The 23699-nt window shown below is 47.6% G+C and overlaps 1 protein-coding gene across 3 annotated transcripts; it reads right to left on the reverse strand.

Moving 5' to 3' along the window:
* Positions 1-4365: 4365 nt before the first annotated feature.
* FLYWCH2 (FLYWCH family member 2) lies at positions 4366-14401 on the reverse strand. 3 transcript variants are annotated; one of them, XM_045820651.1, is made up of 4 exons: positions 14287-14401; positions 7124-7267; positions 6289-6721; positions 4366-4646 (listed from the first exon to the last, which is right to left on the reverse strand). In XM_045820651.1, the coding sequence occupies exons 3-4, from the start codon at positions 6617-6619 to the stop codon at positions 4552-4554; spliced, it is 426 nt and encodes a 141-aa protein (XP_045676607.1). In that variant the 5' UTR covers positions 6620-6721; positions 7124-7267; positions 14287-14401; the 3' UTR covers positions 4366-4551. The 3 variants fall into 3 exon arrangements, with proteins under 3 accessions (XP_045676607.1, XP_045676606.1, XP_045676609.1); XM_045820650.1 differs by lacking the exon at positions 14287-14401 and adding an exon at positions 14126-14277; XM_045820653.1 differs by lacking the exon at positions 7124-7267 and having other exon boundaries at positions 14287-14396.
* Positions 14402-23699: the final 9298 nt, after the last annotated feature.

Genomic DNA, 23699 nt, shown 5'->3' on the forward strand with positions numbered 1-23699 from the left:
GATGTGGGAACCAGAACTGATCTGGCGTGGGGAGCTGAGGGGCCTCAGCACTGCTTTCCTAGACACTTAGCTGGTGAAAGCCTGAGGGGCTTCAGAGGCGAAGCGACTGCCTGTCGCCCGGACAACTAGCTTCTCCTCCCGCTCGGTCCCCGGGACCTCGTTCACCGCGACCCTCCGTAGCCCTGGGGGACCCCTTCCTCCATTCTCTCTCTTTCGCCAGCCAGAGCTCCCAGTCTTCTAGCTGCGCGTCCTCGGCCTCGGAGTTTGTGGAGTAAGACGCTGTTCCTCTGTAGGGAACTCCGCGCTGTTCAGACCGCCCTCCCCTTCTCCTGCTTGTCGCTCTAAAGCAGCTGCTCTAGCGCCCCCTGGAGCCAGGCGAGTGGATGTCCACATCCTGCAGGGCCCTACTGCTGGTCCTCCCGCCGGCTCCTGGTTCCCTTATTCTCCGAATCCTCCGCGAGTCCTATCCCGGAGTCTGTTTCGTCTAAACTAAAGCGTTCTCCCGCACCCTTTCCCACCCTCGACAATTTCAGTGCTCTGCCCCGTTCCCCGCATCCTCCACGTCTTTCTCGCTCCTAAGCTTCTCCAAGCTCCACATCTCTGCTCTCCACCTGCACTCCCAGTCCTGTACCCCTTCGCACTCCGCACCTTTCAGCCTGCCCACCTTCCAGTTCTCCACACCTGCCACCTCAGGGACCAAAATCAACAAAGCTCCCCGCCCTAGTGATGTGGAGCTTGTGTTATTAGGGATGGGCAGGAAGCAATAGATGCAAACACTGAGCTGATGGTCTGTTATAAGTAGTACAGGCTCATTGTATGTAAACTGTAGTTGAAAAGTAAAATTTTAATTAAAAGAAAAAGACGTACGTGCTATGGGGAAATAAAATAGGAAGGAGCGTTGCCTATAACTTGTGCTAGACTTTAGGGTGGGAAGATGGCAGTCGCATTCTCCTGGTAGCGGTCCCTCTCCGGTCAATCGCCCACCATCTCCCCCTGCAGACGGCACTTTAGAGCCGGTGCCGGATCCCTGATGTGTCTGGGCGTGCGTCTTGGGTTCGTAGAGTAGGATAAACAGACACTGCCGAAAAACGGCACACCTGGCGGCCCTCACAGCCCAGGTATAAGCGAGGCGCCTGGATCGCCGCTGAGTCAGCTTGCGCCCCCTACGTGAGGGGCGGGGCGCTGCCAGGAGGGTCAGCCACAAAGGTTCTCCCGAACTCTCGAAAGCAACCAAGGGAAACTCACCCCCCAGGAGAAAACATATAAAAGCTGTGCGTACAAGAGGAAAGTGGAGGGTGCTATTTTTTCTTTTTAATGATAGAACCAGGTGCTTGCAAGAATGTCGGACAGTTCGGTATTCATTGGCAACCTCACTTCAATGAGGTTTGCCAATGAAAGCTTTGTCCTAGGAAAGCCCAAGGCTGTTAAAAACGGCGATTTTCAACCCGCGTGCCACAGGAACTTTGCAGTGCCTGACTATTGAGGGGCACTGACCTCTGTTCCCTTAGATTGTCAGATAAATCACAACAGCAACACATCCATGCAGTGTGAATGAATCAAAATTCGAGCTTTGTTTTTGTCAGACTGGCAAAAAACATATAATTTTGGGTGTGCTGTAGAATTTTAGTAATTAGTTTTTTGTGTGCCATGAGATGGAAAAGGTTGCAAATTGCTACTTTAAAAGATTGTTAGCAATGTAGAAACAATTGGGATACTCCCGCAGTCAGAACTGACTGGACAAACCCATCCCTGCAGTGGTGTGCTGTGCAGTTAGTAAAAGGATGTTAGAAAATCATTAAGAAAACGTATGAGCTGTATCATCTCAATTTTCTGAATATGAAACATATGGATTATAAATGGTGGGTTACAAAATGTGTTTGTAATATTTTTTCATCGTCTATTTTCTATTTTTCAATGACTATGAATTACCTTTTATTTTAGTTTGAAGATGAATAAAAGCTCTTTTTAAAAAGGAAATGTGTGATCATCCTATTCACTTTTCATCCCCACCGTAATTAATGCACCACCCTCCCACACACCGAGTAGGAGCTGGCAGCGTCATCTTCGACCTCTGAGAATTTTCTGCTTCGTTGGACACTCCTGGGAACCACTCTCCTCACAGGAACGAAATCATCCGGCAGAATGCCAACTGCGTGGAACCAGAATGGGTCACTTCCCCTGCCCCTTCTCCTCCTGGTAGGTGACACTGTCACCCCTCAGCTGGGCAGGTCAGTCTTCTCTCCCTCATGCCCAGTCCCCCAGCAAAACCATCTGTCACTAAGCCTGGCTCAGCTACCTCCCCTCCCTCTCCTCTCACCCAGGCTGTGGGGCCTCTTCAACGGCTTTCCAGACCCTACCAGTCCCTCCTAATGGCGCTTGGGGGAGTTTTGTGTAATGATGCTGACCATGTCCCTTCTCTGCATGAATCCTTCCCCTGACTCCCAATATCCATGATAAATCTGAAACCCTCACTCTGGACTCCAGGCCCTGAGCCACCAGCACCTGCCTACCATGCCTGCCTCCAGGTCTTCCTGCCCTGCTCCCTCTGGGCCCTACACTTAACCCTCTCAGGCCCACCTTCCTCACCCTTCAGCTCCCTCTAAGGGTCTCCCTGAGCCCACCAAGTCAGAACCCTGTCAGATGCTGTGGCGTACCTGGCCTTCTCCTGGTCAGCTTTCATAAACTTACAAGTCAGATAGCTCCATGTTTCCTGTCTAGCCCTGGGAGTCCAGAGCTGTGACCCAGATCCCAGGCACCCCACTCTGGACCGACAGGTAGAGGGAAAGAGGGAGAGACGAGGGTGAATCTAGGTGAGGGCTACACCATGTCACCTGCACTGTTCCTTCAACTTTTATGGAAGTTTGAAATGTCTTAAAATAAAGGAAATCTTGACACTACTGGCCCCAGAGTGTGCTCCCAGCTGGCTCAGCAGTAGCTTCCTGCCTCATGGTACTGAACACCTTGCAGACAGACAATGGACACCACCTGCCACTCAGGAGGGAGGTGGGTCCTTGCTGTGCCCTCAAGCAGCCTCCAGTGGCCACCAAGTCAGCCAGGCCCCTCACTGGGGACCGAAGAACCCAGCTTGAGGCTTCCCTGATAATAGCAGGAGGGGTCAACAATGTGACTCTAAAGTTCAGGGAGTGGGTGGGCCAGGGTTAATCCTCTCTGACCCACCCAGGTTGGGCCTGCCTGGACATCAGGCTGAGAGGCTGAAGTCACGCCTTGCCTGCTCCCTCTCCTCACATCCTCTTTTCCACTGCTGCTTCTCTAGTGGCACTCCACCGTCACACATTAGGCCCTGAGCAATTCCCCCTGCATTCTTACCATCAGACAAAGCCCACTGAAAGGATGACTCAGAACTGAGGAAAGGCGGAATTGGAGGGTAAGAGGAATCTATTTAAATATAGAATTAAGACAAAAGAACACCTCAAATTACGATTATAGAATACAAATATTATAAACAAACATGCTATAAAAATAAAATAGTAAAATGGAGAGCGGGCAAGGAAACTGCTAAGTGTCTCCCTCTCCTGAGAGGGCGTCAATAGATACTGATTATGGATTACACAAGGCCTCTAAACCCTACATTTAAAAAATAAGCCATTTCTTGTGTCCGGTAGCAGTTTTCAAAGGATGAGGCCACATGTGGTGAAGCAACTGGGGCGGAAACCTTCCCCATGGGAGCTCTGGGGGATCCTGACTTCCAGTGAAGGCAAACTGTGTTTCTTCCCCTCCTCCTCCAGCAGGGGCAGCTCCCAGGGGCTGGGGTGGGGCTCAGGGTCCTGGTTATCCCCCTCAGCCCACAAAACCTCCTGGGAGGAGCATGATGGGAGTACCTACCGCACACCTCTGCCACGGTTCCTACCCCTGCACTGCCTGCCCACCCCCTCCTCAGTAGAACCCTGGGCTGCCATTGTTGCAGGGACCCTGTGCAGGGGGCTGTCAGTCCCGTGTGGCTGCCTGGGAGTCCCACAGGAACAGGCTGACACTCCAGCAAGGGAACAACCATGGAAGGAGAGTCAGGGAGGGGCTGGACAAGATTCCTAGAGGATCAGGGTTAGAGGTCCCACTGCCTACTTTCAGGCCAAGGCAGAAGGAAGGGGAACCTCAGGGACCCCACCTAGTCTCTGGGCCAGCGGCTGGTTTTCCAGACTGAAAGTGCCCCAGGGTATGAGGTTATGAGGGATGGAGGCCCCCCGAGAGCCACCCCAGGGCTGAGAGATAGCCCAAACCAGGCAGCCCCAGGGAAGGGCCCTGTGAGGGCTGGTAGGGTGGGCAGGGTCCCAGGGCATGGGGGGTGGTTGGAATTGGGCCTCAAAGGATCCAGAATCCTGGAATTTATACAACCTGTTCATGATGGGATCTAGCATGTAGCTTATTTTATTCTGTTTTCATATTTTTTTCCCTGCTTACAAAAGTAAATTGCGCTTGAGCTGAAAAACATTACATGATGTTTAAGAGTGAAAATCAGCCAGGGACAGGGCCCCAGCCAGAAGTCACAGCCAAATTCATCACTCGTCAAGGATGCTTCGCCTGCAGTTGTCAGGGTTATGAGGCCTTGCTGGGCCCCACAGAGGACTCCTCCCCGCCCACTGCAGGACTGGGGGCAGGCCTCCCTGCCAACCTTCTGTCTTCTTTTCCTTCTGGAAGAGAAGGGGGTGGGTCAGGCTGGTGTCAGAGGAAAAGGGAGGGGTGGGGGTTTCCACAGACTGACTTAAAGAAGTAATTGCCACTCGAGATATGCTCCCAAAGGCCACCGAGGCTGCTAAAGTCATTTCCAGGAAACTCTGGACCAAGTATGGGCTGAGCATGTGGAACCTGCTGCTCTCTCCACTTCCTGGCTTGGGGCGGAGCAAGAGGTGGAGAAGGTATGGATTAGGTACAGCGGTGAAGATGGGGCAGCAGGCTGAGGGAGCTGTTGACTGCCGGAGTGCCTGCCTAAGGGACACTGTGTGGCTGAGAGGCAGTCCTTGTTCTGTTCTCCATCTGAGGAAGGGTGGCTTTGTTCTAATTCTCACAGTAGCATGAGTGGAGTGGGGCCCATGTAGCTCCAGAATCTGGGGAAATGGCTAAACAGAGGTCTCAGACAGGGTAGAAAAGACCCTGCAGATTACCCAACCCACTGAGTTAAGCAGGAAGCATGAGCTCTGAGCCAGATGTTCCCCTTTCACCCTCTGCCACGATCAACGGGTGGCTTCAAGGTAGTAACTTGCCTGTCTGAGCCTTGCTGCCCAACAGGTCATGCGGTGGCAACCTTCACCCCCAGGGCTGGCAGGAAGCAGGTAGACACACAGAGACACCTGAACCAGAACTGGCTGGTAGAAGTGCTCCCAAGGTGAGCTGGGGGTGCTGCAACGGGGCCTCCAGGTTCTGGGGAGCTGAGGTCCCCAACTCCCTGATTGCAGCTCCTTTCTAGCAAGGGATGGAAGGTGAGGGGTTCCTTAGGTCCCCTGTGAGCTCCCAGCCTGTAGCTGGGGTGCCCCAATCTCAGGAGCCCTGAAGTCTTAGCCTTGGGGAAACAGTAGGGCTCCCCGCTGACTTCAGAGCACTCCCCTGTAAATTTCCATCAATGAGGTGGGGTCAACTGCACTGCCCAGCTACATATGATGGAAACCAAGAGGCTTTAGTTTCCCTTTCCCGAGACTGGCTGCCAGTCCAAGTGCCCTGACTAACTCCAAGGGGGCTGCCTGTTCATAGGCAGCAAACAGAGCCAACTGCTGTGGCTTTTATTTTCTCTGTCTTCTTAGGGCATGGCAGACCCACTTCCAGTTGAAAAGAAACCCCAGCTCATCTCCTTCCCAACCACTAGGCATCCTCTCCCCCAGGCATCCCTCAGGATTCTACATTCCATTGTCATCTGCACCAAGCCTGGTGGAGGGGGTAGTGGGTGGGGGCATTCCAGTTGGGGCCTCAAATAGACTCTGCACAGAAACATGCACACACAGACCCCCAGACACATAAATACGCAAACACATACTAGCAGACATGGACAGAAATAGTCCCAGGGACAAGGACACACAATGATATACACAGACACACCTTCCCAGACAAACACATATGTAGACACAGAACTCTAGACACACATGTAGGGAGGCTACAAACACACAGAGATTTACACTGAGATGTATCGTGAAAAGCAGGACATACACAGACACATTCACAGGACAGGCACACTCTTTCCAGAGCCGACCCAGCCTGTCTATCACCTTGGTTGCCCAGGTATCAGGGGATTTCTGGCCCCAGGGAGGTCTTGTTTAGTTTTTCTTTCAGGGACCAGGGCCTCACCAGCATCCAGCTTCCTGCATTTCTGTTCAGGCTCCTGGGGGGCTGCCTCAATGGCACGCTGGGCCTCAGGATGGATCTTAAGGAGGGCCTTGGCAAGGGTGGTGGGGCCAGGCACCCCCAGAGACATGATGCAGTGCACTCCTTTGCGCTTGGCTGTGGCCACTTTGGCACTGTCTTTGGAGGCTGTCAGCAGGACCAGTTTGGAGAACTTCCTGGGCTTCTTGGGGGCTGTAGGAATAACATCAGTGCCAGCCCCAGGAGACTCAGGGGACAGCTCCTGACTGGCCTTCACACTCTCACTCTCCTGCTCGCTGGGCTCAGGCAGAGGCATCCTGGGACCAACAGCCTGTCCCCCAGGCCTCGCTCAGGCCCCAGTGGATGGACTTCTACTCCTCCTCCCTGGCAAGGGAGCTGGCAGTCCAGGGGCTCTGTCCTAAGAGAGGATACAGCCCCCATCAGTGAAGCCTGGGGCTCAGAAGGGACCCCGGGGTGCAGACTGGGCAGACGGGGCACCAGGATGGGCACGGACCTGGACACAGCCGGAGAAGTCTGGGCAGCTGCTTCTGCTTGGCCAGTTCCTCTCTTGGCAGCAGTGAGTGTGTCACCTCCCCCAACCAAATCTCACTCCCCCCAGCCCCCAGTGTAAAATGTGCCAAGCACAGGGCCCCTAGGGTGGGGGGCAGGGAGGGCAGCACTGTTGGGGGATAAAGATACTGATCACTGAGTTACTACGAATCGAGGCCTGAAGGTGCTGAGGATGGGGCCAAGTGTTTCAGCGGTTTTTCCATTTAACCTTTCAGCCCCCGTGTTATAAAAGTTTACCATTGTTACTGACCCAGTTTACAGATGAGGACACTGAGCCAAGCCAGGGCGGCTAACACAGCCAGGAAGCAGCAGAGCTGGGAGTCTAGTTGAGGAAGATCCGGAGCCCAACCTCACACGACCGACACCTGCTGTGCCTTGTCCAGGGTAACAGTCCCTGCATCCGAGACAGACAGTGGGGACGTGGGCTCAGGTCATTGACCCTCCCAGGATTCCCAGAACCTTTCCACCCTGACACTCTGCAGACCAGAGTCCCTGGCCCTGGGAGGTGTCTCCAAGAAGGGCCTGCAAGATTTCTTTTGAGAAATCAGCTGACAGTCTTATGGGAACTCCTTTGTAGGTAACCCTCACCCTTTCTCCTGTTGCTTTTAAGATTTTTTCCTTATCTTTAACCTTGGGTAATGTAATTATGATGTGCCTTGGTGTGTGCTTCCTTGGGTCCAACTTCTTTGGAACTCTCTGAGCTTCCTGGAAGTCTGTTTCCTTTGCCAGATTGCGGAAGTTTTCCTTCATTATTTTTTCAAATAAGCTTTCAATTTCTCCTTCTTCCTCTTCTTCTTCCCCTATGATTCAGATGTTGGAACATTTAAAGTTGTCCTGGAGGTTCTTAAGCCTCTCCTCATTTTTTTTGAATTCTTGTTTCTTCATTCTGTTCTGGTTGAATGTTTATTTCTTCCTTCTGTTCCAAATCATTGATCTCTTCCCTTTCCTTCGCTCTTGGTTCCCTGTATATTTTTCTTTATTTCACTTTGCATAGTCTTTCTTTTTTTCTTAAAGATTTCATTCATTCATTTTTAGAGAGAGGGGAAGCGGGGGAGAAAGAGAGGGAGAGAAACATCAATGTGTGGTTGCTTCTTACATGGCCCCCACTGGGGACCTGGTCCACAACCCAGGGATGTGCCTGACTGGGAATTGAACCAGTGACCCTTTGGTTCACAGTCCATGCTCAGTTCACCACTGAGCTACACCAGCCAGGGTTATTTCTTTCTTTATTTTGTATCCATACTCAGTCATTTCTGAGAGCATCCTGGTTATCAGTGTTTTGAACTCTGCATCTGATAGGCTGGCTATCTCTTCGTTGCTTAGTTGCTTTTCTGGAGTTTTGATCTGTTCTTTCATTTGAGCCATATTTCTTTGTCTAAGCGCACCTGTTATGTTGTAAGGGGCAGAGCCTTATGTATTCGCTGGGGGTGGGGCAACCCACATCTCTGTGTTGTGGTGCTGTATGTGGGAGGGGTCAGAGAGAACAATGCTGCTTGCTCAGCTCTTGCCCCACTGTCAGTCATTCCCTCACTACTCACAAGGGAGTTGTGCCCTTCAGGTACTGATTCCTGCATGGGTGGGCTTGTGTATGTTTAGGACCCCATGGGTCCTTCCAAAGGACTCTCCTGTGAGACTGGCAGTTTCTCCCACCGCTGCAACCCCACAGACTTTACAGCCAGAGGTTGTTGAAGCTTTCTTTTCCTGGAACTGGAACCCTGGGTTGCACTGTCTGTCTCACTTCCCAGTAGTTTCTCCTGGTTTATCTGCATGCAAACGTGGGACCGCCCGGTCCACCAGCCATTGCCTTGCCACACATCCTCTCCTACGTGGCTGCCCATCTCCACCCCTCCTACCAGTCTGAATGAATGTTTCTTCTTTAACACCTCGGTTTTCGAACTTCCATACAGTTCAATAATCTGGCAGTTCTGGTTGTTTTTTGTTTTTAAATTGGTTGTTATCCTTCTTTTGGTTGTGCGAGGAAGCAAAACATATTTACCTACACCTCCATCTTGGACGGAAGCTTCACAGTCTAATATCTTCTTATAGGGACTCTAATATCTTCTTATAGGGACTCCGTTCGTACTGGATCAAGGCCAAGCTAATATGACACATTTTAACCTAAATTTCCTCTTTAAAGGCCCTATCTCCAATATAGTCACATTCTGAGGTCCTGAAGATTAAAACTTCAGCATATGAATTTGGGGGCAGGCACAAGTCAGCACAAAAGGGCATAGAGCATGGTAAGTGCCCAATAAATAATAGCGCCCTCACTGGTGTAGCTCAATGAATTGAGTGCCGGCCTGCAAACTGACGGGTCCCCAATTCAATTCCCAATCAGGGCACATGCCTGGGTTCCAGGCCAGTTCTCCAGTGCATGAGAACTGGTCTGGGCATATGAGAGGCAACCACACATTGATGTTTCTCACCCTCTCTTCCTCCCTTCCCCTCTTCTAGAAATAAATAAATAAAATCTTTAAAAAATCATAGCTTGTGGTATCCCTATATCTTGATCCCAACCTTCCATCACATTCAGACCAAGAGCATGCTCCCAGAAGGGAGGCACACACAGGGCCTGTGCATGAGACTAGAGGCTGTTTGCTCAGTAAGGAGCCCTCAAGCCAGCTGGATCTTAGCACAGCTGCCTCCACAGTTCCAAAAGCTCTGCTTGTCATCCGGGGAGCCAGAATAGGCTTATACAATTTTTTTTCTTTAGATCATCATTCAAATAAAAAAATAAAATAAAATAAGGTAAATGCTCATGGAAACCACCATCCAAGAGCTACCAGTTTGAAAACATATTCCTGCACAATTAACAGCTCTTCCACACTGCTGAGACACTACACAGTTTATCTGGATTTAGTTTTCTAACCAAAGGAAAGCAATAAGATAGATTATATTGAGTTTATTTTAAAATTTTGAAACATTTCATTGAAAAAGTTATACAGAATACATTAAACAATAAAAGTAAATCTGCATAATCCTACCATCCTATCACAAACTGCTTTCATTTCTGCATTGTTTTCTACATACATTTTTCATAGCTACAAACAAAGCTTTCAAATAATTGTATTTCCTGTTTTCTTTCCATTTGTTAGGTGGAAACCATCAGCTTAGAGACCAGATGTAAAGACCCTTATAAAGTGCCAGAGCACAATTTAATTCACCCTTGTATTGTGGAAAATTCAATTTAAACCTTTAGCAACAGTATTCTAGAAGACCAAAACATAGGGATGTTCATCCTTAAAATGAACCATTTTACCAAGATTAAAAAAAAAAGTCCTGGCTGGTGTGGCTCAGTGGATTGAGTTCTGGTCTGCAGCCCAAAGCGTCGCCCATTCAATTCCCAGTCAGCACACATGCCTGGGTTGTGGGGCGGGTACCCAGTGAGGGGCGCTGAAGAGGCAACCACACATTGGTGTTCCTCTCCCTCTCTTTCTCCCTCCCTTTCCCTCTCTAAAAATAAATAAATAAAAATACTTTTTAAAAAGGAGAGGACACAAGGGGTGACAAAGGAAAAGGATATAAGGCTTTAAAGTGTCTACATCTGATTTACAAAAAAAGCATCGTTAGAAAGAAAGTCCAATGACCATATTTAGCAAAGATGATCTTTTCTAGGCTAAACAACTGTGCATTTTTCCAAAAAACAAAAACTAAGACCAAGAACTTTGGTCCCTGTCTTGTGTCTTTCTCTCTCAACCCACTTGTCTTTCCTTTTATTTATTCTCCATTCCAGTCATATTTGTCATGTGTGTACTAATTTTATTTGACTTGTTCTTAACTTAAAAAGCAGGTGCTTTCTAGTCTGTTTGCAAAAAATTATATAAAAATGCACTAAAGCTAACTAAAAAGTAATTTATCAATATGTTAGTGGTGGGAATGAGGGATTTCATTTTTTGCTAGTTTTCTATAATTTTTTCTAATTTTCCATTATTTTCCCCAAATTGTAATGTTTATGAACTACTCTTACAATGGGAAAGTAATTAACATTTAAAAGTAAAGATTAATATAAACAACCAGAATTCAAAATAAATGAGAAAGAGAGGATACACCCTGCCCCTCTGGCATTCCTGTCCCTGTTCAACATTAAAGTGACCCACCCAGAGCCATGTCCTTGGTTCTCAGGCTGGGGTCTGAGGTGGGAACAAAAACCCCATGACGTTAGTCCACACCTGCAGTGCCACACATAACCCAACAACCTTCCTTCCAAGTGTCACCATCACCCTTGCTCTGCCCCTGGTAGGACTGAGAGGCCCAGGGACTTAAATAAGTGTCCCGGGACAGCAGAGATAGCGGAGCCAAAACTTGAACCCAGTCTGGCTGGTCCAGATCCAACATTCCTCAGCTGCTTCACCCTGAGCAGCTGAGGCTTAAACTGAGAAATGCCAGTTACAGAGAAAACTTCATCCAGAACCTCAGAGGAAGTTCTCAGGGTATAGCCCAAAGAATAAATACATTTCCATAAGTCCACACCGATATGAATAATTGAATGAATAAATAAACAAATGGGGGAGAAGGGACAAGTAATCTTCATGAATAATTCCAAAAAGTAAACACTTCCCCTTTCAGGAGGTAAAGATTAAGTCCGACCCTTGATGAGGGGGAAAGAATAGACTTTTCAACAAATGTGGAATGTTGGAATAACTAGATATCCAATACAAAAGAATGAAGATGAGCTCCCTCCTCACACCACATGAAAAATTAACTTTAAATAGATCATAGACTTAACTGTAAGAGCTAGTTATAAAACTCTTTTTTAAAACATTTTCTTTCTTTATTTTTAAACAGAGGGGAAGGGAGGGAGAGAAACATCAATGTGTGGTTGCCTCTCGTGTGCCCCTCACCGGGGAACCTGGCCTGCAACCCAGGCATGTGCCCTGACTGGGAATCAAACCTGCAACCCTTTCGTTCCTAGGCCGGTGCTCAATCCACTGAACCACACCAACCAGGGGTTATAAAACTTTTTTTTTTTTTTTTAAAGATAGGCTCTGGCTGGTGTGGCTCAGTGGATTGAGCATCGGCCTACGAAACCAAAGGTCACTAGTTCAATTCTGGGTCAGGCCACATGACTGGGTTGCCAGCCAGGTCCCCAGTTGGAGCATGCAAGAGGCAACCAGTTGATGTTTCTTTCACACATTGATGTTTCTCTCTCTCCCTTCCCCTGTCTCTAAAATCAATAAGCATATCCTCAGGTGAGGATAAAAAAAAGTGAAGCAGAAACAAATTAAAAAGATCAAAAGGTTTAACAGCTACCTTACTCCATTCAGTTTACATGCTCCCCATAACTGTGTAACCTGGTGGTTTTATATTGCTGCGGCCTCAGTCTCCACTTATCCCAACCAGCTGCCATGACACTGGTCTGTACAAAGGAGAGCCAGGAGTTAAAGATGGCTCACACAATATTAAGAACTGGCAGGAGCCTCTGAGACATCATCAGATCTTTGGGAGGCAGAATAACAGCCTTCCCAAAATGTCCAGGTCCCAAACCCTGAACCTGCGAATGTTACCTTATGTAGCAAAGAGGAATGAAGTTTTTAGATGGAATTAGGGTTACTAAAGTAGAAGATTAACTTGGATTATCCACGTGGGTGCAGTCAAAGGGATCCTAAATAGCAGGAGAGGGAGGCAGAAGAAGAGAGTCAGAGAAAGATACGCTGATGTTAGCAGGGTCAGAGAAATGCAGTGTTGCTGGCTGTGGAGGAGGCCCTGAGCCAAGGAATGCTGGAGGCCTCTAGAAGATGGAAAAGACAAAAAAATAGATGGTCTCTCCTAGAGTCCCCAGGAAGCAACAGCCCTGCCCACACTTTGATTTTAACCCAGTGAGACCTAATCAAACATCTGAACTCCAGAACTGTAAGTTGGTTACAAAGCTGTGTTGTTTTCAGCCACTAAATTTGTGGTAATTTGAGGCAATAGGAAACTAATGGGAGGTCCAATACCTTACTGGTGAGATTCTGAAAGGTGGGAGCCCTGCCTGGTGGCTGATGATGGATCAGCAGAATTACCTTCATACTTATGGGAGAGAAATACCATCAATGTCCATCAACACTTGTGTCCTCTGCCGTGAGGGCAAACCCCTTACCCTTTCTGGGTTGGTTTCATCTGTGTAATAGGAATAGTGGTAAATTTAGCAGGGGTTCTTAATAACAGGTAGGTGAAAGGTTAAGTGGTTGTTTTAAACAGTTCCCAGTGAGCCCTGACCAGTGTACCTCAGTTGGTTGGGCACAGTGGTCCTGCAAAATGAAAGGTCACTGATTCGATTCTCCATCAGGGCATATGCCTGGGTTCAACAACTGATCAATGTTTCCCTCCCTCTCTTTCTCCCTCCCTTCCTTCCCCTCTCTCTAAGAATAAATAAAAGTCTTTAAAATGAAATAAAAAGTTCCCAGTCCAGGTGGCTAAGTTGGCTGGAGCATCATCCCATTTACCAAAAGGTTGCTGACTCAGTTCCCTGTCAGAGCACATATTTAGGTTGGGGGTTCGATTCCCCAGCCAGCGTGCATATGGAAGGCAACCGATTGATGTTTCTCTCTCACACTGATGTTTTTTTCTCTCTCTTTCCCCCTTCCTGTGCCCTCCCTTCCCCTCTCTCTAAAATCAATAAACATCCTTGGGTGAGGATTTAAAAAAAAAATTTCCAGTGATATTGACAGCTGCCCCCACCCCCTATAATCACTGTCCCATGCGGTTCATGGAGGGATGTGAATGGATGGTTGGTGGGATGATGGGCCAGCTTAGCTGTGCAGGTACATATCCTTACAGGGAGATTTTCAAAACAGCAGTGATCCAAAAAAACTCAAGAACTGCTACTCTATAGTATGCAGGGAAGAGCTTCTCCAAAGTGCGAATTTCGTGTCATGGCACCGCCTTTCCCCTAATCACCATGGCTCAGAATATTAGTTACTTTTACTCGTCCTTTACCCATTGTAATTTGTCATCACACCTGTCTGTGCCGCGCCCAAATGGCCCCAGCTCCCATTATCTCCAGTAATTTCCATTGCTTCCTGACCAAGCCTTTGAGTGTGTCGCCCGCCCCAATATTGCACACCTCCAACTCTCTGCCATCCCTGCGGGGACCTCTGGAGCCACAAGGGTGGGACGGGGCTCAAGATGGGTGCAGGGAGGGGAGAAGTACTGGGTGGGGTCAAGGAAAGGCAGGCCAATGTGGGGCTCCCTGATTTAGGGTGTCTGTCAGGGCTCCGTCCCGGGGTCGGTTGGGTTGGGAAAAGGAGGAGCGAGGAGAAAGGAGACGTACCACAGATGATAAACAGGGAGGGGGCCTGAGCGCAGCGACGCAGAGCCAGGGGAAACTCCCAGGATCAGCAGCCCTTAGGAACCAAGAAAGACCCCTGCCGGGAGGGGCGCATCCGCCAGGGGACCCAGGACCCTTCCGGACCCGCTGTGGCCCGTCCTTACCAGGCACCGGCAGGTCAGCAACCGCAGAGGAGCCCTCCCTCTCCGGCCACTGAGCCTCAGCAAGTCCCTAAGCTTCCGTGCCTGCAGCCCTCGCCTTGATAGTGACAGTCACCTCAAGCAAGGGTCACGACGCAAGCATGCGCAGTAGCAACGCGGGGACCCTATTCCTTGGGTAAACTCCGCTTTTCCAGGTCTTCCAAGAACTGCGCCGAACTAGCGACCTGACCAATACGAGAGGCAGGGGGCGGGGAGGGGGGGGCGGGACGGTGGTGTCGGCAACTCCGAGGCCTGGATTTGGATCCTCTGCTACAAATCCCCAGCACTAAGCAAGTGGGTTTAACTGCGACCCTCGGGCATCCCCAAGGGTGTGATCCCAGATCCTTGCGGAGGAAGCTGGGGAATTTTTTAATGGCCTCGTTCAATCCAGTCTCTTTCCTGCCAGAGCGAAGGGTAGGTCTCTCAGCTCCTGGAAGGCACTGACTCCGCCCAGCCCAGCGTCCTGGATGGCCCAGCATCTTCAGTATTGGACCCTCCCCCGCCCGCCGGTCCCGCCCCTGACCGTAGGTCCAGCCCCCACTGATAGGTCAAACCTTCGCACATTGGTCCGGCCCTCGTCCATTAGCCCAGAGGTCCCCACTCGTCCTGCCGTCGCCCATCGAGTCCGGACCTCGTCCATCAGTCCTTCTCGCAGCCACTGGACACTTGTCATTCTCCGACCACCCTGTGCGGTGGAGACCTGGAATACTCCCGTACAGGAAGTTGTGGGGCCATGGCGCTGCTTTCCTGAACACTTGGCAGGTGCTGGGCCGAGCAGTCCCAGCATCATCTGAGTTGACTCCCGCCTTGCCGATCTGGGGCCCCCGAGCACTAAGCCTCTGCGCGCGGCCCGACGCCTCGCCTCCCCTCCCGCACGGTGCCCCCGGCCCTCCGTTCACCGTGACCCTCCACAGCTCGCGTGACTCCTCCTTCCAACCGTACCCCTTCGCCGAGCGGAGCCCCTGGTCTTCGGGCTGTGTCCTCGGCGTTTGCAGAGTGAAGACGCTGCTCCTGTCTAGGAAACCCCACGCTCCTCTGACACCCCTTCCCTCCGCCTCCCTCCAGAGTCGCTCTAAAGCTGCTGCGGGTGGGCGCCCTGGCCCCGGGCAGGTGCGGTCCAGCTCCTTAGGGGTCTGCCTGCTAGGCCTCCAGCATTTCCCACGTTCTCCTCCGCATGCTCTGCGTCTCTGTCCTCCAGTTCTCTCCTGTCCTCCGGCATCCTAATATGCACATTAATTTTTTTTTCTCACCCGAGGACATTTTTTTTCCCCATTGCTTTCAGAGAAAGAGAGAGAAATATAGATGTGAGAGGGAACTCTCAGTCGATTGCCTTCCGAAGGCACCGGAGGGGAACCCAATGCAACCTTTCCTCAAGGGGACGTTGCCCCAACCAACCGAGCCACACCCACTGGGGCCCAGTCCATATCTTCCCCCTCCTCACGTCCAAATAGCAATAGGGCCTGCACACGCTCCCAAGAAAGGCTCTCTGCTTTCTCCCAGGCCCTGCCTCTGCAGATTCCTCCCTCCCACCCCAGGATGAGCCTGCATGGCTTCCATTGTCCCCAAGTCCTTTCTCCTGGGGCCACGTCATTTCCTGGACATTCTCCAGTGTTCGTCAAAGCCTTTCATGAGTTTATTTGCCATTAATCATCCACTGTCTGCTGGTTGCTACTAGTTTTATTTTCTCATAAATATCTTTGTATATAAATTTCTGACACCTCTGATCATCCCCTTTCTTTAAATTCCTGAAAGACGTCTGTTAGGTAAGATAGGTAGCGAACTAAGGCAGGGAGGAGGAGGGAGACATGTCTCGGCCATTGATTGGGCAGTCCAGAGTTGCGACCCGTAAGATTGCCAGGCGTTCTGAACATCACAAAGTGTGCAGGAGGAAGGGAGTCCTTGAGACTCTGTTCTGGGAAAGGGAGCCTCTGTAGCAATTTCACTTAAGAAAAAGATCCTTTACTAGCTAAGAAAGTAAGCCTTTGTAGCTGTACATTATCCCCAAGATTAGAAGGGGAAGGGGAAGAGAGAACCTAGAAGCTGACTAAGGTCTATAACCCCTGAACCGGAATAGTCAGCGCACTCAGATTAGCTGAGTGCCCACTTGTAGCCTCTGCTCAAGAGTATAGAACAAATTTACCAACAACTTCATTTACACATGGGGCATTCAGACTAGCCAGGTGCCTGCTTGCAGCTTTGTGCTTGCATGTGTTTCATAAATAAACTTGCTGTCTCATTTCCACTATACGTGTTGTCTCTCAGTTGAATTCATCTCTCAAGAGTGAGGCAAGAACTGAGGAACAAGCTTGGATGGGAGTGAGGGGTGCTGATGCCCGTCTCTCCCTGGTAACAGGTCAAAGAAAGTGAATATTTTAAAGGCTTTTAATACATGTTGCCAAAGGAAGTACATGAGCTTGGGGTCAGATGCATGGGTTCAAATACCAGCTCTGGCACTTGCTAGCTGCGTGATTTGAGCAGTTACTTCTCTTCTTTGCCTCAGTTTTTTAAAAGTTCTTAGTTTATTAAAAAATCTGCACAATCACCATATGGTAAGCAGTTAGACAGACATGAACAGAGCAAAGACAATGGGCCAGGTACACTCTTTAAATTATTAAGCAGCTCAAAGAGCTTTTAGTTACCTGGGGTCACATCTACCAGTATTTACCATTTTATAAATTTAAGCTGAGAATTTAAAATAGCAATAATAAATTAACTACAAACCAAAAAGTAAGTGAGGACAGTGGCAGTGTTCTACATTTTTGAAAAATTTCTTTACTATCTGTTTTAAGACACCGGGACTCTCCTATCTGCCTCCACCTTCACTCCGTCGCACTGTTGTTTTGGTTGAAACATGAGAAGAAATCCAGTCTCACATAGAATAATAATTGGAAAAGGAAGTAATTTAATATCCTATGAAGATCATTGTGGATAGTCTTTGATGCTACACTAACACTCAACCACTGATAGTTTTGTTAACCAAACTCAAGGGATTCACTGCTTGGGGTGTTCTATTCAAGAATGAGGCATGGTTGTCACATGTAGTTTTATTGCCTGCAGCAAGTACAGGGGACAGGGGACTCACATCCAAAGCTCTGTCTCCCTGAAGGGAGGCTTAGACATTATTTATATACACTATTGGTCAGTTAGATGTTGAATTCTTTGCAGTTGGCTACATTTATCCTGATGTAGTTCCTGTCAGGCTTATCCTGTTCACAGCAGCATCTGCTACATTTTAACATTTAGCAAGTGTAGAATTTAGTAAGAACTGCCCAGACCTTGAGACCCTTCTCCTGGCTAGCACTTTCTTGAAGGCTAGTTGAAATGTGAAATCTGAAATGACATCAGTGCCTTTTGTGTGTTCTATTACATTCTGATCCATCTGTCTATTTTGCACTTTGAAGGGATCTTTTACCCATCTGTACTTTTGTAACATCACACACTGGTTTTCTAGAAAATGTTGGTTTACTCACTTGTGCAGATCTTGCAAATGTTGGCCCATTTTATTATACAATATAAAAAAATTAACATTCATTGATATTGCCACCAATCATATCAGAAAAGTCTAACAATATTGGGAATCTGTGAATCTAAAGGCAGCATATTCAAGTTTTCCAAAATTTTACTTTTTCCAAGAAGGCTAGGTAGAATTTTACCCTTGGCAAGAAATCATGCCAGTTGTTTTCCTTGAAGTAACAGACTGTTATTTTTTTTTTTATTTTATTTATCGATTTGAGAGAGAGGAAGCAAGAAAAAGAGAGAGGGAGAAACATTAATTTGTTGTTCCACTTATTGATGCATTCATTGGGTGCTTCTTATATGTGCCTTGACTGGGGTTCAAACCTGCAACGTTGGTGTGTTGGGACAATGCTCTAACCAACTGGCTACCTGGCTAAGGTCAACAGTGTCCATTTTTCAAAAATATATTTACTGATTTTTGAGATGGGGAAAGAGAGAGAAACACTGATTTGTTGTTCCACTTATTGATGCATTCACTGGTTGATTCTTGTGTGTTCTGACTGGGGATTGAACCCACAACCTTGGCATATTGGGATGACGTTTTCTTTCTATTTATTTATTTATTTATTTATTTATTTATTTATAGAGAGGGGAAAGGAAGAAGAAAGAGGGAGAGAAACACTGATGTGTGGCTGCCTCCTGCACTCCCCCATTTGGGGACCCAACACACAACGCAACCCAGGCATTGACTGGGAATCGAACTGGTGACCCCTTGATTCACACGCCGGAACTCAATCCACTTAGCCACACCAGCCAGGGCTGATGCTGTCATTTTTAAGAAAATGTTTACCAATTACCAAACTCTGAATAATCACAGGTTGTCTGGTGGTCATTATTTTTTAAATTCTCACCCAAGGATATATACCTTCATTGAGACAGGAAGGGAGAGGGAGAAAGAGAAAGAGCGACATCAACTGGTTGCCTTCCAAATGCACTCCTATCAGGGACAAAACCCACAGTTTAGGAATGTGCCCTTGTAACAGGATAGTACAAAGCTACAAGAATTCCTGGGCAAGTGGAATAGGAAACTGAGACAAGAAAATTAAACAAGACCAAACAATCTGGACAACTCACTGTCAGCTGGTGAATTGCAAGACCTTATCTTCCCTAACCAAGCTCAATTGAGAGCAAATACCTCTCCTCTCTAACCAGAGAAAACATAATTTAAATCACCCTCATCAGAGAGAGAGAACAGAGACCTAATTTGTGCCAGCTAAACCCAAAGACAGATGAAGTCAGGAGAACAAATAACAAAAAACACCTTAGAGACACACAGACCCAAGATAAATGCAAAACAGACCACAGAACAACCCCGACCCCCGACCCCCACCCCTAAATGCTCATTTTGATGTGTTAGCATATTCAAATCCCACCTGGAAAGCTGATGAATATCCTGCTGAAACCCTCTCCTAAGATTCTTGCCCTTGGGGTGTGGGTGGGGTGGGGGGACAGCAGGGAGAGATAAAAAGCCTTCAGGGCAAAGATTCTGTGCTGGTTTGCTCTAGAGTTCATCCGTGTGTGTACCTTTGGTCATGAACTTTTTACCTCCTCCTAGACTCTAAGGGACCCTATGAGATTTGTAACCAGGGGAACAGTGAGCAGAGGCAGCTCACCCCTGGCTTACCCCCAATTCTGTCTCTTAAGGCCCCCCTTTTCTCTGACTTCCCAGTGAACTGAAAGCAGCCTTGCATCGGCTCACTTCTGTCACTGTGACCTTTACTTCCCAGTGAGCCAGCTAACAGCAGCCTTGCCTTGAACAGCAGCTCGCTTCTTTCTTAGAAAGAAGCCAAAGCTGAGCAGCACCTAGGCTCTCTCCTGTTGCTTCTTCTGCCCTAAGTCCTTCCTCTGTTTCACTCTCCCCAGCTTTAATAAACATAGTCTCAAAATCACCTGGACTTGTGTTGTGAAATCTTTCCTACACAAAGTCAAGAACCCACACACTATAGGCTGGCCTAAGACAGACCCATGTCCTGGCTGGTCCCTGTCCAGTAACACCCTGACTGGGAAATGAACCAGCAACTTTTTGGTATACACGACAACACTCCAGCCAACTGAGCCACCTGGCCAGGCTCCATAATTTTTTTTTCAAGAAAAAATAATGTTCCATGAAAAAAGCAGCTTGATCACCTTGCAACTCAAATAATGGCCTATATCCTTTTCCTTGAGAAAATAATGGTATGCAACAGTGGTGCTTTATGTACCTGTTTCATCTTCCATTTTGACTAACAAAATAATAAAAAGATGTGTGCCTAAGGACAAAGATTTAATAAAATTAATAATTTTTTACTGCTTATCAAGGACTGTTTTAAGTGAAAGAGTTGTTTTTCCCCTTGCCAGTAGGTGGTGGTTAAGTACACAGTGACAGCTAGTGAATTTGGTTTCACTACCTTGATTCAAACTAAGAGCCACCGTTGGTTTTGCATCATCAGTACAAAGCCAACATAGTGAAAAAGGCAAATTGTTTCTCAGCATTACCGCAAGGACAAAAAGGGCCTCTTTTGGGTCTTCTTTACCAGAGCTAGCTATCTCTTTCCTTGAGCTTGTCAGGCGTAATTAACTGTTGTTTCTCTGGGCCTCTATTCTCAGGACTGGAGAGATTATTATAAGCATCCCTTGTGTAAGTGTTTTAAAATTTATACAGACAAGACATGCCAGACCAGAGTGCCCAGACCCTGAACCCAAAGATAACAGCAGAACAAACCAAAGCCTGCACAATCAGCCTGAAACCTCCTATTTTACAACTAATTGCCATGATTACCCAGTTCCATCCCTGTTTATCACCCCATAAAAACTCACAGCCCCAACTTCTTGCTGCTGGTGAACCTCTCCACAACATTCCCCTTTTCCTCTTGGAAAGTGAATAAAACCTTTGCTCTCTGCCTTGTCTTTTCTTTGTGAATTCTTTCACAGCCTGTGGCACTGGCCACCCTAACAATTACTATGAAAATGATCATAGCCCTGGCTGATACAGTTCAGTGCATTGAGTGCTGGCCTGCAAACCAAAAGGTCGCTGGTTCAATTCCCAGTCAGGGCACATGCCTGGGTTGCAGGCAGCAACCACACATTGATGTTTCTCTCCCTCTCTCTAAAAATAAAAAACAAAAAAATTTTTTTTAAAGAATCTCGTTTAAAAAAAACAGAAGAGAATCATAGACCTCCTGAAAAGGGTTTGGGAGCCCCCAGGACTCACCAGGCCACACTTTGCGAACTGCTATGCTATTCATTTTTCTACTGAGTTATTGATTTTTTTTTACTGACCTAAGAAATATTTTTAATAAATTGAGATTTATCCTACCATTCCACATTGGATTGAAATAGCATTTGCATTTGTGGAGGCATAGGGAAATAGGTATATGTCAACCGAAGGTCACTAGCATCAATGCAATACCAACAGGTGCAGCGAAGATAGAGAATTTGTTCAGTGCAAACAGCACAGCTGTTAGGAGGCCTTGGTGCAAGGTAGTCCTGGGGCCGGGCTCCACTGTTTCCGCAACCACTCAGCTCTAGTCAAGAAAATGCAATTTTCAGTGCAAAGGAATGGGCACCCCCAGAGGAAGAGGGGAGCTGATTTATATAGACAGAAGGCACCGTCCATGGCCCCTGATTGGTTCCTCTTCATACAAATGAGGACTGCAAATCCTCGAAGTGTGATTGGTCCAAAAGGCACTGACCTGATTGGTCAGAATGGAGCTGCTCTGATTGGTTGGTGAAGAAGCAGACAGGGTTTGTGGCTGGGCAGCCGTGATTGGATGGGAAAGCCTCAATCTTATTGGTTAAAATTGAATTCCAGGAATTCCTTTATAAGGGCTGACTCAGCCGGCAGAAACAAAGCGCAGACTGGCAGGTTAGTGTAGAAGCAAGTTCTTCAGTACAGGATTTTCCCTGAAGTGCAGTTGGTGTGAGAGGCCATTGTGTAGAAATGGCAGCTAGGCTCTGTTTTTTAAATTTCAGCCCAGTTAGCTAGCAGGAGCCCTTCTTAGTAGGTATCTTCTTTCTCAGGGTTCATAATGTGTTTGTAGAGTTGAATCTAATGGTCTTGTCCCATCTGAGTTTCCTTAAAAAAAAAAAATTATCCTTGGCAAATTCTACCCATACTGAATTGGATAAATTATTTGATACTCCCTGTATTAGTTTTCTGGATGTCAAACAAAGTACCACAAACAGGGGGCTTAAACAGTGGAAATGTATTTTGTCTTGCAGTGCTGGAGGCCAGGAGTGTGAGATCACGGTGTCCACAGGGTCCGTTCCTTCTAAGGGATGTGAGGAAGAATCTGCTCCATGCGTCTGTCCTTGGCTTTCATGTGCATCTTTGCTTTTATCTTTGCATGGCGTTCTCCCTGTGTGTGTGTGTGTCCAAATTTCCCCTTTTTATAAAAGGATATCTGTCATGTAGGATTAGGGTCTACCCTAATGATGTCATCTTAACTTGATCATCTGCAAAGATCTTCTTTCCAAATAAGGTTACATTCATGGCCACTAGGGGGTCAGGACTTCACCTTTTTGCTGAACACAGTTTAACTCATAATGTGCACCTTTACTTTTCCTTAGTGGTTTTGAAGCAGGAGACAGCATAGGAAGAACTCTGAGACTGCAATACTGTCACCGGCCAGCATTTAGCACTCTGGTTGCCAGGAAACACCTTTTACCAATTAGGTAGAATAAAGAGAAACCGAGGCAGGGAGGAGACAAGTCTCACATGCTAACTCAGCAGTCCTAAGCCTAGTCTGATAATATTGCCAGGTGTTTCAATCAATATCACAAGAAACACTATATTAACAAGAAAGAAAGCCTTGAAACTGTGCTTTCATCCCGAGGCCTGAATGTGGGAGAGGGGCCTGGGGCCCAAAGAAAGAGCCCATAAAACAACTTCGGTTAATTGCCTACCTCTGGTCACTATTTTAGGAGGGAGTCCCTGATGCTCACAGAAAGAGCCCATAAATAATGTTGGAAATTGTCCCAATTCTAATTAACTGCCTCCTGTCACGTATTTGTTTTACAACAGGATGACCAAATGGAGTCTGGAGCAAGATAAGAATTCGGGCGGACAGACCCCCATCCATCCCTAAATTTGGGCAGTCACATTTCCCTAGGAAAGCTGGCGTCACATTTACCCTTTAGTCAATATGTAACTTTTTTTCCCTCCTATCCCACCAACTATGTAAGTCCTGAGAACAAAGGTCTCTCTCTCTCTCTCCTCTCTCTCTCTCCCTCCCCTCTAGTGAGCTCAGGGGGCTCTTCGTTCTCAGGCCACAGGGCCTCTGGCCACCAGGCCTCAGGCTGCCCAGGGGCCTAGCACCCTGGTCTCCAGCCTCTCTTGCTTTTCTCACCCTGCTTTACTCTGAAACTTTCCCTTTCGCCCCCTAATCTACCCAGTCCTGTTCTCTTCCATGGAAGCGGACCACTAATAAACTTCTTACATACTACTAGATTTGCTGATACGTAATTCTTTACATGCGCCAGCAAGAAGAACCAGGTCTCTCCCATCAACAGTTTGATAATACCTCCTTGCCCATTTGATTATTTCGTGTTTTGGAATTTATCTAACAAGTGTGTGTCCGATAGCTACTCTATACTCAGCACTCTGACCTTGGGAACTTCAGTGAACAAAACAAAGATTCTGCCCTTTAGGAGACTACATTGTGGGACCAGTGTGGAAACATAATAAGATAGGTATAGTAAGTAATTAAGTAATTATACAGTTTATTTAAAGGTAATCGCTATCTGAGGGAACTTTTTGGATGATGGAAACATTCCTTATCTTGATTGGAGTGGTGGTTACAGGCAAACGACGCCCACGTATACACTTCAAAAGGGGAAAATTTTACTCTATGTCAATCATACAAAAATCAAGAAAATTGATT

This window comes from Phyllostomus hastatus, unplaced genomic scaffold (genome assembly GCF_019186645.2).
Source record: "Phyllostomus hastatus isolate PE091 unplaced genomic scaffold, TTU_PhHast_1.1 phas_scaffold_442, whole genome shotgun sequence".
Taxonomy (NCBI): Eukaryota; Metazoa; Chordata; class Mammalia; order Chiroptera; family Phyllostomidae; genus Phyllostomus; species Phyllostomus hastatus.

Excerpts from the sequence above, each read along its gene's own strand:
- FLYWCH2 (XM_045820651.1), bottom strand. The coding sequence starts at position 6,619 with ATGCCTCTGCCTGAGCCCAGCGAGCAGGAGAGTGAGAGTGTGAAGGCC. Across the intron at positions 4,647-6,288 it reads ATGCAGGAAGCTGGATGCTG|AAGGAAAAGAAGACAGAAGG; the intron begins GTGAGGCCCTGG and ends CTTCTCTTCCAG.